Raw genomic sequence first — 12239 nt, forward strand, 5'->3', positions numbered from 1 at the left:
TGGGTCCCCATACCCGAAAAGAGTGGATGACACAGCTCCCGGCCATCAGAAGTCTATCCTCTGACTCTTATTTCTGGGGCCTAAGTGAAGGGTGGGGTCTAAGGCCAAGTGCTGGGTCATTTCAGCTGGAACGGGGCGGCTGTATAGGAGAGATAGGGTTGAGGGAGAGGAAGTGGAGTGGGCTTGCCTATGTGCTGGCTGGGGGCCAGAACTAGGAGTAGAAGGGGCTGGGGGTGTGGTTTCTGGAAGAGGTGGGGGAAGGGAAGCATTGCAGTCTTTCAGGAAGCCTGTAACAGGGACTCTGAGTCCGAACAGGCTGGTGGGTGAGTAGAAGCCACAGTGGGAAAGGCAGAGAGTGATGAGAACCACACGGACCAGCAAGTAGCAAAAGGGAGAGGCAGTGTGTGTGTGTGTGTGTGTGTGTGTGTGTGTGTGTGTGTGTACACGCACCCCCACAAGTAATGGCCCAGGAGCTCCTTCCGGAACTAAACATTACGCTTGGAGTCTTATAATTTGCATCTTTTCTCCCCCTATGTCACTCCAACCGTGACAAAAATAAGACTGCATGTGAGCACATAAGGGGTCATTTGTAAGTGTGAACATAGTGACCAGGCAGGAGTTGGTCAGAGGGAGCTACAGGGCACCAGAACGAATGCATCCTGTAAGGAGTACATGAATGAGTAGGTGAATGAGTTAACAAGAACCTCCTTGGGAATGTATGTGAAAAATAAAGATTTCCACATTGCCTCATAGCCTCTCGTGGCCTGATAGCCTCCATTCCCAAGTTTCTGAGCCCAGAAGATTCCAGGGAAGTCTGTACCTGAGGTTCTAGAAACCTCACAAGTGTTTGCCAGATGGATCCTGTGCCACAGACCAGGAGGTACCCCTTTAGAACCACCTTCCAGAAGGGAGTCAGAGAAGCTGAGGAGTCTTCTGACCTTGCCATCCCTCCCTGGGCTGGGGGCCCCCGACTGGGTGGAGCAGCCACACCTGCCTGAAGTTTCTAGGAAGAGGGCGGAAACAGCCACCAGCACCGCCCTCTCCTTGCTCTGAGGCCCCTGCGGTCTGTTGGTCACAGTGGGTCCCACAACTTCCTCACTTCCCTAAATGGGCAGCTGCACTTTTAGAACCCTGGGTCTGTCCCCAAGTGGCACATAGGTGCTGTAAAGATCTGGGGCCCTTGCCGTGGCTCCCCGGGGTGTCCTGGCCCCCTGCTGGCCTGAGACTGTCCAGCTGGATGATGCCATGGCCCCCACGTTGCCCCTGCTTCTGCTGCTATGGTTCCAGGGCCGTGTATCAGGTGAGAGGGCTGCTGGGTTGGCGCAGGGGGGAGGAGAGGGCCTTTTCCTTGTCAAGTGAGTTTGTTTAATGCTTACCAGGATGGAGGAGGAGATGGTTGGGGCTGACAGAGTATCTCCTTACCGGAGACCGGAGAAGCCTCCATCCTGATATCTGGCCTCTGACAAAGCTAACCCAGGCCTCAAAAACTGAGATAAAACTTGGGATCCTCTCTGCATGGGCCACTTTATCTGCCAGTCTCTCTCAGGACCAGGGACACTCAATTTCCTCACACAAACTGTCTTCCCTTGGCCTCTGCCAGGAAAGCCCTTTGTGGTTCTTACAGAAATCATTGCATCATTTGTGAGCCCTTTGAACTCGCTTTTCTTTGGAATTCTGGGGCCATCACCCCCATTTTGTACCGCCTGTCTGAGGGAAGCAATCCCTGAAGGCCTCTCCCACCTCAGTCGCCAATGCTCCTTGAAGGGCCTCCACAATTCTCCCTCCCTCGCTGCCATGGCAGCCAAATTACCACTTCCTGTTCAGTTCTGGGCTTGGTGGGGTTAGCATAACCCACTCCCCTGTGCCTGTGAGAGGGTGGAAGGTGGGCACGAGTGAACACAGCCCAGAAACCCTTTGCAAGGTCATACCACCCATGTTCCCGCCCATGAGGCCCTTCCTCCTCTGAGGACAGAAGAGTGTCTCTGTCCTCAGTGAGCAATCCCAGGGAACTCCAAGCCTCCTACCCAACAAATAATGGAGTTGGATCATTACATTTAGTTAGCCTGGGACAGAGTACTGCTTTGAGAGGGTGTTACCTTTCTCTGAGCCTCAACTACAGCGAGCTGCGCTGGAAACTGAGGCAGAGTCTTGGCCACGAAGCACCACTGGAGAAGTCTGGGCAACCTGCATTGGAGGAAAGGAAGCAGGCCCTGAGCACCTGCTTCATTCAGGCACTGTCCCGAGGCATGGTTCTCACAGCCAACCTGGGCTCGCCTTAGGTGAGCTACTCACATGTTTAGGCAATGGCATAGCGTGCTGGCCCTTATTTAGACTACAAAATGCAAGCTTTCCACTCTCCAATGGGGAGAAACTTTTTTTGTGCACTTGTTTATAAAGGGCTCTGGGGGTTTAGAGGAGTAAGAGTTGATGTTATGGCAGACAAAGGGAGGGACCGCGTGGCAGCTCCCTCCCCCAGCCCCCCTCCCTCCCTCCAACTGCTCTGCAACATATTCCCCATTCTCTCTATTGTCTCCTCATCAGGTTAGAATAGGAAGTACACCAACCACACCATATTCCTGGGCATAAAAAGTAACAACTTAAAAAATAAATAAATTACTTTTTTTTTTAAAACAAGCAACAATGTATTGTAGAAGAATAGTACAGTTTGTACAATTCTTTGGTTGGCAGCTCTAGGAGTTTGTATGCACATTTCATCTATGGGTTTTATGTGACTAGAATATTTTCAAATTCAATTTACTTTTTTTTTTTACATTTTAAAAGAACAGGTTTATTAGAAAAAGGAGAAAATAAAAGAGAGTTACCTGCATAGTCTGTGGTGGGCAGAAGAGCTGCCTCAATTTGCTTTTTAAAAGATTTTAAAAGTGAACCTATTTGTGAAATAAATAACTTCTCAGAATGTTTTCAAATATTGAATTTTCTTATCTACCTGTTGTTTTTGTTCTGCACTTTCATAACTTTATGACTTGTGTTTGCGTCTACACTTCCGTCTCATTGAAGGCAAGACCCGGGTTTTCCCCAAAACGCCCTGAAGCTGGGCCTCATCACTCCCCACCCCTCAAACCAGAAAACACGGTGATGAAAGGAGCAAGGGCCTGCATCTGATGGGGATCTCTGTGTCTAAGAGCTGAGTCTCCTCGGTTAGATTGGGGGGGATCCTTGAGGGCTTTGCCTGTGACTCCGCCATCAAATTGCGATTTCCTAGGGGCTACCCCTGTATCTTCCCAATCATTCTCAGACTCCTCAGGGGCACAGGACGATTGGCTTGCCCAGGTAGGAACTCCCAGAGGGCAGGGCTAGCGCTTCTCCACAGCCCGAGAGCTCCCTGAAGGAAGGGCCTGTTTCCTCAGACCAGGAGCTAGCAGTGAGGCCTGGGTAACTCTCCTGCCACACTGAGGAGTGCTCCCTCAGTCTAGGCTGCATTTCTCCCTCAAACTGTGAGTATGGCAACAAGGCAGTATCCACCTCCTCTCCCTTCACCACAAGTTTTGAGATTCAAGATACCTCCTCCCCCCACCCTTTCACCTTCTCAGCAAGTCCTATTTCCCCAGGTGCGCCTGCTGAAAGCGTGTACTCCAGAGTGAAGCTCTTTGAAGGGGAGAGCCTATCTGTGCAATGCTCCTACAAAAGTCGCAAAAACCATGTGGATGGAAAGGTTTGGTGCAAAATCAGGAGGAAGAAATGTGAGCCTGGGTTCACCCGGGTCTGGGCGCAAGGGCCACGCTACCTGCTGCAGGATGACATCAAGGCCAAGGTGGTCTATGTCACCATGGCGGCCCTTAGGCGTCAGGACTCTGGCCGGTACTGGTGCATGCGCAACAGCTCCGGGACCCTCTACCCTTTAATGGGCTTCCAGCTGGAAGTGTCTCCAGGTGAGCAGGCCAACCCAGGGCTGGGATGTGTAGGGGGAGAACTGGGGAGGGAGGGGGGGAGGTGAACACAGGTCCCTTTCACCTCAGCTACCAAGAGCTATAAGATTAATAATCCATCAATGGATAAGGTGCCTTGTGGTGTTTTCATAGACCTCTTCATTGGCGTTATTGTTACCATTTTACAGATGAAGAAAATGACATCTAGAAAACATTATGTGATTCTGACTTTGTCCAAGATCACACAGCTAGAGAGTGGCAGATAGAAGTTTCCAGCTCAGGGCTCTGTTTTAGTCACTCATCTGTCAGTATATATCCTCTGACTCCCTGGGACACACCAGGCACTATTTGAGGCTGTGAGCATAATGTGGTGAGTGCCTGGGAGATGGCAGGCAACAGCACATCATCAGATAATTTCAGTTAACAAGAAATAGTCTTAAGAAAACAAAGCACATGTAAGGAATAGAAAGTAACTCAGTGGTCGGGGGAACGGCTGAAGTTCTGGGAGTCAGAGACAACCTCCTGAGCAGATGAATCAAACAGAGCCCTATGTGAAGCAATCTCTCTAGACCTGTTGAAATGTGAACTCCAGGTGTGAGCAACGGTATATTCAAAGGCTCTGAGGAGGAGCTGGGCCTGTACCAGGCAGGCCTGTGTGACTGGTCCATGTTGAGTAAGGGGCACAGTGATAGGAGATGAGGTGGGAGAGCCCAACAGCAGCCTTGAAGTCCATGAAAGGGAGTTCGAGTTTTATTCTAAGCACAAGGAAGCTATTAGAGCACTTAAGAGAAATATTGTGGCTTGTCTTTAAGGTTTTAGTGGTTGCTGTGGGGAGGATGGATTGTGGAAGGATAAGACCCTGGGAAGAAAGCTTTGTGCACTTCCTGGCTGGAAGTGACAGGGTTTTGGAGTAGGGTATGGGCCCTGGAGAGGGAGAAAAGTGGAGGCTCAAATCTATGCTGCTGAGACTTCCCGCTCACCCTGTATGTTTGGGAGGTAAGAAGGTTTGCTCATGTGGAAGTGAGTTATCAAGGATGACTCCATGTTTTTTTTATTTCATCAACAAGGTGAATGGTAGCGCCATTTATTGGGTAGGATAAATCTGAGAGAGGAGCTGGTTTGGAGCAGAACCATTAAGAGCTGTATTTTGTCATGTTAAGGTGAAAAGTATTTTCTAGAACCCAAGGTAGAATGAAGCAGGCAGTTGGTATATGGTCCTGGAACTCAGGTGAGAGGGTGGAGTGGGGGACATATATGAAAGTGTCTCTGAAAAGACAGTTTAAAATCAATGGGGTTAGGGAAATCTATAGAGGGAGAAGGTAGATGAGTGGTTGCTTAGGGTTAGGGGGAAGGAAAAGAAGATACAAGGGCCGCAGCTGGAGGGTGAAGGTTTCTTTTTGAGAGAGGAAAATATTCTAAAACTGACTGTGACGATGTGTGCACATTTCTGAATAGTCCAATAACTATTGAATTTGATGCTCTAAATGGACATGTTGTAAGGAATGTGAATGACATCTCAGTGAAGCTGTTTAAAAAGCCAAGAGGGCATAAAAGCTCTCTCTTGGGTATAGAAAAAGAAGAGTGGAGAGCCAAGAACCAAGTCCCAAGGTTCTGTGAAGTTTTAAGTTTTAAGACAGGAAAGGTGAGGAGCCAGTTAGAGAGCTGGGAAAGCAGTCAATGATGCTGAAATCCATCATCCCCCTTTCCTTGTGGCTCTAGCCCAACTGTGCCCCCCTCTACTGAATATGACACCTGCTAAGGCTCAGATGTAGGGTCAAATCTCATTCGTCCTCTCTGGTTCTGATTCAGGACCCAGGAAGTAGTTGAAACCAGTTTACTCAAGCCTTAACCTGTAGGAATACAAACAGGAAATGGCCTATTTTTCTTTTAGAGTCCCCTGTTGTGCTACATCTTCCCTCTCTGAGCAAGAATTTGGGGGTGATCCCCACTTTAAAGACCTTTTTAGTTATTAGGAAATAAAAAATTATCAGTCCTGTAAAACCCTAATCTCCACTCCCACTTGAAGACTGGATTTTATGGTTCAAGACACTTGAAGTGGGGAAGGGGAGGTAGCCCGCTGCCTAAGCCCCTTCCTTCAATTCAGTAAGTGGGGAAGAGGGGTTCTTAGCAGTCACCTCATCCTTCTTCTCTCCTTCTCCTACCATCTTGGTGTATGAGGCAGGAATGAAAGGAAAGCGAAATGATTCTGTGACCTCACTGGCCCTTGTAGAAGATCTTTGTGTTGGATGTCACTCCTTTTCTGTTCAGCCCTATGAGATCTCCGATGAGGTGGGTTTCCAAATGCTGGCTCTTCCAAGGCACCTCTCCATGAGTTCTTTGGAGAGGCCTTTGAGGGCATCTCCGCTGTTGAATAGGACGATGTAGAAGACTTGGTTCCAGCTCAGCCTCTTTCCCTATCCCCATCACCAATGTTCTGGGTTCTCTTACTCAGGAAGGTAGGCACCTTCCCTGGTGACCATTTGGCACTCAGGAAAGCTTCCTTGCAGTGCCCAGCTGTGTAATACCATAGCTCCCACTATCCCCTACCATCTCTCTCCAATTTTCTTGTTCTCAGCCAAAATAGACTAAACACTGCCCCCAAATTGAGACCCCACAGCTCCTACAACTCCTTCCTTTTGCACCATTCAAACATTAATGTTCTACCAAATGGCATGGCAAAGGGCTGGGTTGGTGGATGAGGTTAACAGAACCAGCTTGGATTCTCTGTATGTGTCCCCAAAGAAGGCATCTGACCTGCCACTTGTGGTGTTCTTTGGAATTGGGATCTTTGATGGCTTCGTTGTCCTCATTTCTGGATCCCAGTCACTAATTATGAGCAACTAGAAAAGTCCCTATTCAACACCTTTTCAATGTTTTGATGCACAGAAATCTTTTTTGACCCACAGGAATGAGGCAGGTCTGGAAGTGAGGAGAGGTGAGGTGGGGAGGGGAGTGTCCCCTGAGCCCAAGTGGGGACAGTGAAGGCTCAAAAAACATGAAAGTCTCTTCTTTCTTTACTGTGCCTATTTCTTCTTCCCTCATATCACCCTCTGAACACACACACACTGGATCGTGATACTGAACAATGGGGTGCTTATAGCCATGCAACACCTGAACAAGCCCAGGAAAGACATGTGAGTCAAGATTCAAGCACCTAAGAGTTTACTCACTAGCCAAGGATAGGGAGGGAGCTCATGCTTTAAAGATCTTTTCGCCAAACTGGGGAGAAGCAGGAATTTATATGGGGGTGAGTAATGACAAGGGGGAGAAGTTAAAGGGTCTGCATTAGCAGACCTTAGGAGAAATAGGACAGGGGTGGGGAGTGCAGGGTGTTACCGGAAACTACACTCACCCCCTTTCACATCTCAGTAGAGCTCTTACCGACTGGATCTGTCATGGAACTTGTTTTTTACTATGTTAAAGAGGGTGACTTAACCCTTGTTTTAGTTTTTTTTTTTTTTTAAAGATTTGTTTATTTCTACAAGAACTGGGGTACAGGTCAGAGGTGCGGGAGGGCGAAAGAGTTCACCAGAGAGAGCGGGGAGCAGAACAGGCAGACAGACCGAAGACACTTCTAAGGGGAGTAGCAGGCGAGACAGGAAAAGTCTGCTGCGCCATGTGAGTTTCTCCCTGGCCGGCCAGGAATTGAACCCGTGCTGCAAAGTCTGCGGAGAGCTTCACAGCGCTGCATTCAACCCACTGTGACACTGGGGAGGCCCAACCCTTGTTTTAGTTTTACCTCCATCTGGGTCTCAGCAGATTTTGCCTGGTTTTCTATAGTTTTTTTCTTCAGGAATAGAGCAAGAATAGGGCGCTTCTGCTTAAAAAAAAAAAAAAAAAAGACAAAGAAACAAGGATAGAGCAAGGATGAGCAGAGTAAGGATGAGGAACTTAGGGTTGTTTGGCCTGGGCCTAGAGACAGTCTCAGCAGAATCCCAGGTCCAAAGTCCAGGGGGAAAGACAAAGACAGGCCCCCGCCAGCCTCCAGACAAGTGTGGGACACCAGGATCTGCTCCCAGCAGGCCGCCCAGTTCTAATGCTCCTCCCTCTCTGGACCCTCAGCCCCCACGACCAAGAAAAACACGCCTCTCACACACCCGGCCAACAGCCTCAAGAGTGACATTGTCGTCACAACAGACCCAACCCCCACCAGCGTGCCGGTGTTCACACCTGGGCTCCTCACCTTGGCCAGACTCTGGCCTTCCACAGCCTCGGGGACCATCAGACTGAGCACCATGACAGGCTACAGCTTCACTGGCACCAGCACCTCCCCAACAGGGCCCAGGGAAACTACGGAGTCCCAGACAGCATCTCCCAGCCCTGCTGGCCCGATGTCTACCTCTACTGAGGCCGGGCACCTGCGCACCCGATCGCCCACTGCGGGAATGTGCCACACCAGCAGATCTCACCTCAACAAAGTACCCCCCATCAGGTACCGGGGTCCTGGTTTGAATACACTTTACCAGATAGCAGTTGTTGGTGTCTGTGCAGATCTCAGTGTGCAAATGTCATGTCACACCTGCCCCTGTCACTCCCTACGACCTCAGTCTGGCCTGTTGCTGAATGGGAGTTGGGACTGGCAGCTGGAACGATGTGACATGAAGGATGGCAGTGGGCAGTGAGTGGCAGGATGGGGCAGCATAAGGGTCTGTGGGTGGGGAAGGGAAGGGAGGAACAGGACAAGAATGGCAGCTTAAGGAACAGGAAGTGGGAAGTGAGGGATGCTTTAATTTTGGGTTTCCCCAGAAGCAGACTCTGAGACAAGGATTTGAGTCTTATTTGGAACACTGGCAAGAGCTTTGGGAAGGGGGACAGGCGGGGATGGTGACCAGTGGGTTACTTCATCAAGTTGGCTGAAAGAAAGAATTCAGTTCAATCTGTGGGCAGAAAGAATTCAATTCCTTTGAGGGAACTCTGTGGTCCGGAGTGAAACAGCCCCCTGAAGGGCAGAGAAGCTGGGGTGTTCATACACCCACACTGCCTGCCACGTGTGGCATAGAGGGTGCCAGTGACGAGAGAGTCCAGGACAGAGGATTACGATAGAGGGGATGTTTGAGAGCCATCCAAGGCCACACAGGTGGCACCTACGGCATCTATGACAGAGGACGAAGGTGGGAAGAGCCAGCCTCGGGAATCTTGGTCTGTGCTGTTACAAATGGGGTTCTCTCTAGCATCCTCAGCCATGAGCAGACATGAGGGGAAAGGGAAGAGAGGTGCTGTCATGGGGAGACGCTCTCATCCACAAGGGGATTTCCTCCCCTCCCCTCTGAGCATCTCCCACAGCTGGGTCCCCACAGAAGAGAGCCCTCACTCCCCAGGGAGCTGTCAGCATTTTCACTGGTCCAGCTCCTCTCCCAGTGGCATGCAGGGGTGCAGGAGTCTGCACTCACTGCCCCCCATCCTGGCTCCTCAGGCCCCAGGATCCTTATCCTGTTGTGCTGGTCGGGGTGCTGACGTTCCTGCCATTGCCCGTGATGCTGATCGTGGTCTATGGGTTCTGGAAGAAGAGACACATGGGAAGTGAGTAGAACCCACCCTCCCTGCCTCCTGAGGGTGGAGCATGGGGGAGGGGTGGACGCACTGTCCAAAGGGCCTGACAGTATGTGGTCCCCAGGCACCGAGTCCTCACCTGCGTCCAGTTGGGTGGATCGAGATACACCCAGATGAGGGATGCAGGTGGGCAGGCAGGGACAGCGCAGCTGGACACTTGGGGGATGATCTGGTTCAAGTGGGGTGAGAGATGGAAGAGGGGCTGGGGCTGGCCAGGAGCTCAGGAGCAGTGCCCAGAGACCGGCACATCCTCATCTCTGCCCTGGTTCTCACAGGCTACAGCATATGCAGTGACCCGGCAAGACCCTGGAAGGACCTACCCAGAAGACCAGAGCCTCTGTGGAAGCTCACTTGGTCCAAGGCCACTTAGCTATGGAGTGGGGCTCTTCTCCCAGAGGGGCCCAGGATGCTGGAGGAAGAGTGAAGATGGGCCTGTCTGGACCGGGGCCAGGCTAGGGGTGAGGACTTGTGCAATGCTGGACTCGGCCTTCCCAGAACCAGGGCTGCTCTTCACTTGCTCAGTTCCCCCAGGCTGCCAGGAACTTGGGGAGGGACGCAGGGCAGGGGGCACCCAGCAGGAAGTCTCAGGGGAAGAGACTAAAGAAGGGGTTCCACTCAGAGCCACAGACCCTGGGGCCCTTGGATAGCAGAGAACCCCGATAATGCTGTTTACAGAGACCCTCCACTCTGGGGAGCCTGTGGCAGTGACCGTGGCCCTGTCACTACTGAGCTGGGGGAAGGGGAAGGTGGACAGCTAGAGCTGCCCTCTCTCCACCCAGGACCCCGGGTCCTCAGCCTCCTGCTGCTCCACTCAAGTTTCCCATGTGCTTGGGGAAGGAGTTCCTGGGTCCCAAGGCCTCCTGGAAGAGAGAAACAGTGACTAAGAGCTTGGGGTCTGAGAAGGCTTGGCAGCAGAGGACCCTAGAAATGTCCAATTCCCCCCTCCAAGTCATATGTCCTCGCTGGGTCTCTGCTTGTGCTCTGCCCTGATCGCAGCTGCTTGTCCTTCAGTCCTGGGAGCCAGCACAGCCCACACTGCCACCAGGACACCTGTGGTCGGGCCATCTAAGAAAAGCCATGACCTAGTGCTGAGAGCCCCTCAGCTGCAGGACCAGCCTGTGCCCAGACTGGTGAGCAGAGGCTGACATCAGGGATATCTCCCCCAGTTCCCATACTTAGGTCCCAGGTCTGAGCTCACACAGGTGACTGCGGCCTCTAGAGTACCCTGGAGGAGAGGCTGTAGCTCAGAGAAAGGGTGGCTCTCTCCATCCCCCACTGCAGGGGGCTCATTTTCTCCTGGGGGAAAAGACCCACTTGTGACACAGCAAACAGCCTGAAGGAGTGCTGGGTGGGGGAGGGGAGGGTGCTGCCAGGAAGCCTGAGCAGGTGCCTCTCCCACATCCGCCTGCCTCACCAGCTGGTGGCTCAGATTTGGCCTCTCTGCAGTGAGGGCTGGAGAATAGGGACGGGATTCCTCCTCTGGAGAGGGGTACCCCCAGCCTGGAGGAGTTGGACCAAGCATCTGGGGATAGATGTGGAGATGCCACCCTCTGCCTGGGTCCAAGGAGAGCAAATGCCATAGCAGGAGAGTGACATGACCCTGTGGGCAGCGGTGGGCACCACTCCAGGATGGGCAGGGAGAGAGGAAGGGGCAGGGGCTAATCCTGGAGGACAGCAGAGAGGAGACTGCTCTTCCCTATGTCTGGGGAAGATTCTCACTGAGGAACAGACAGGGACAGGCCTGATGCCTGTCTTTCTTCCTCTTCCTCCCCCTCTCTGCCCTCCCTCTCTGTCTCGTGCGCGCACACACACACAGTGACATCTGCCCTCCCCATCTGGAGGGTGTCACCACCACTTTCATGTCTAACTAGAGGGCCTCTAAACCTCCCTGGGTAACAAGAGCTCCCCAAAAAAGCTCCCCGCCATTTGTGATCCCACAATAGTCTGCCGGTCAGAGACCAGGGGATGTCCCCTGTCACCGAGTGACCCTCTGCAAGTCACTAACCTTGCCGGGCCTCCTTTCCCTCTCCCGTGAAGGAGAACACTAATTCCTACCTCTTAAGACTTTTCAGGATAAAATGAAGTAACGTGATTCTCACGCAACACAGTAAGTGCTAGTGATGGGCAGTCCCCGATGTGTTGTCTGGCTCTCATGGTGGTGGTGGCGTTCTACAGTTAAGGACTTCACACCCTATTTCCCTGCCTTTTCCCTCAAATGGAAGGGTGGAGGCCCCAGGTGACGGGTTCTGGACCCTGCAGAGGCCTTCGCCATGTCTGGTGTCAGGCAGGACAGCTGTTACAGTGGCCAGTGGGCCCTGTTTGCCCAGGATCCACGGAGCCTGCTTCCTCGTGAGCTCCATGGTGCTGGCATAGGAGGTACAGACCCCGGGCCAGCTCCTGGGACCTGGATGGCCTCTTTGGATATCCAGGTCCGTGGGGTCTTTCCCTCTCAAGCCCCTGGCCTTGTCCTCCCTGTTCTCTTTCTTCTCAGAGCTCTAGCAGAGGCAGGGCAAGCGGGAGCATCAGGCAGGCCAGGGCTGCTGTCGCTGGCACTAGGTGAACCATTAGAGCTTCCCGAGTGACAGAGGATGATAGTGAGCACACGTGCGAAGGGCTTCCTGTCATGACCCTGGGACAGCTCAAATAAAGATAGCCTGAAACCCATGACCTGCTCAGTTGTGCTATGGAGGATGTGACACCGTGGGACACACTCTCCTGCCACAAGGCCCACATATGAGCCAGAGGCGCCCAGAGCTCCCAAATGACTGCAGAGGATTACACCCGGGTGGTGGCCACCATGCC

The 12239-nt window shown here is 52.2% G+C and overlaps 1 protein-coding gene across 1 annotated transcript; it reads left to right on the plus strand.

Annotated features, from left to right (window-relative positions):
- Positions 1–1245: 1245 nt before the first annotated feature.
- On the plus strand, positions 1246–9807 carry TREML2 (triggering receptor expressed on myeloid cells like 2; the record flags this gene model as incomplete). The annotated part of the gene is made up of 5 exons (XM_084259104.1): positions 1246–1300; positions 3570–3890; positions 7950–8319; positions 9301–9407; positions 9713–9807. The coding sequence occupies 5 exons, from the start codon at positions 1246–1248 to the stop codon at positions 9805–9807; spliced, it is 948 nt and encodes a 315-aa protein (XP_084115230.1).
- Between the last annotated feature and the right edge of the window lie 2432 nt (positions 9808–12239).

This window comes from Talpa europaea, assembly GCF_964194135.1.
Source record: "Talpa europaea genome assembly, chromosome: 2".
Lineage (NCBI taxonomy): Eukaryota > Metazoa > Chordata > Mammalia > Eulipotyphla > Talpidae > Talpa > Talpa europaea.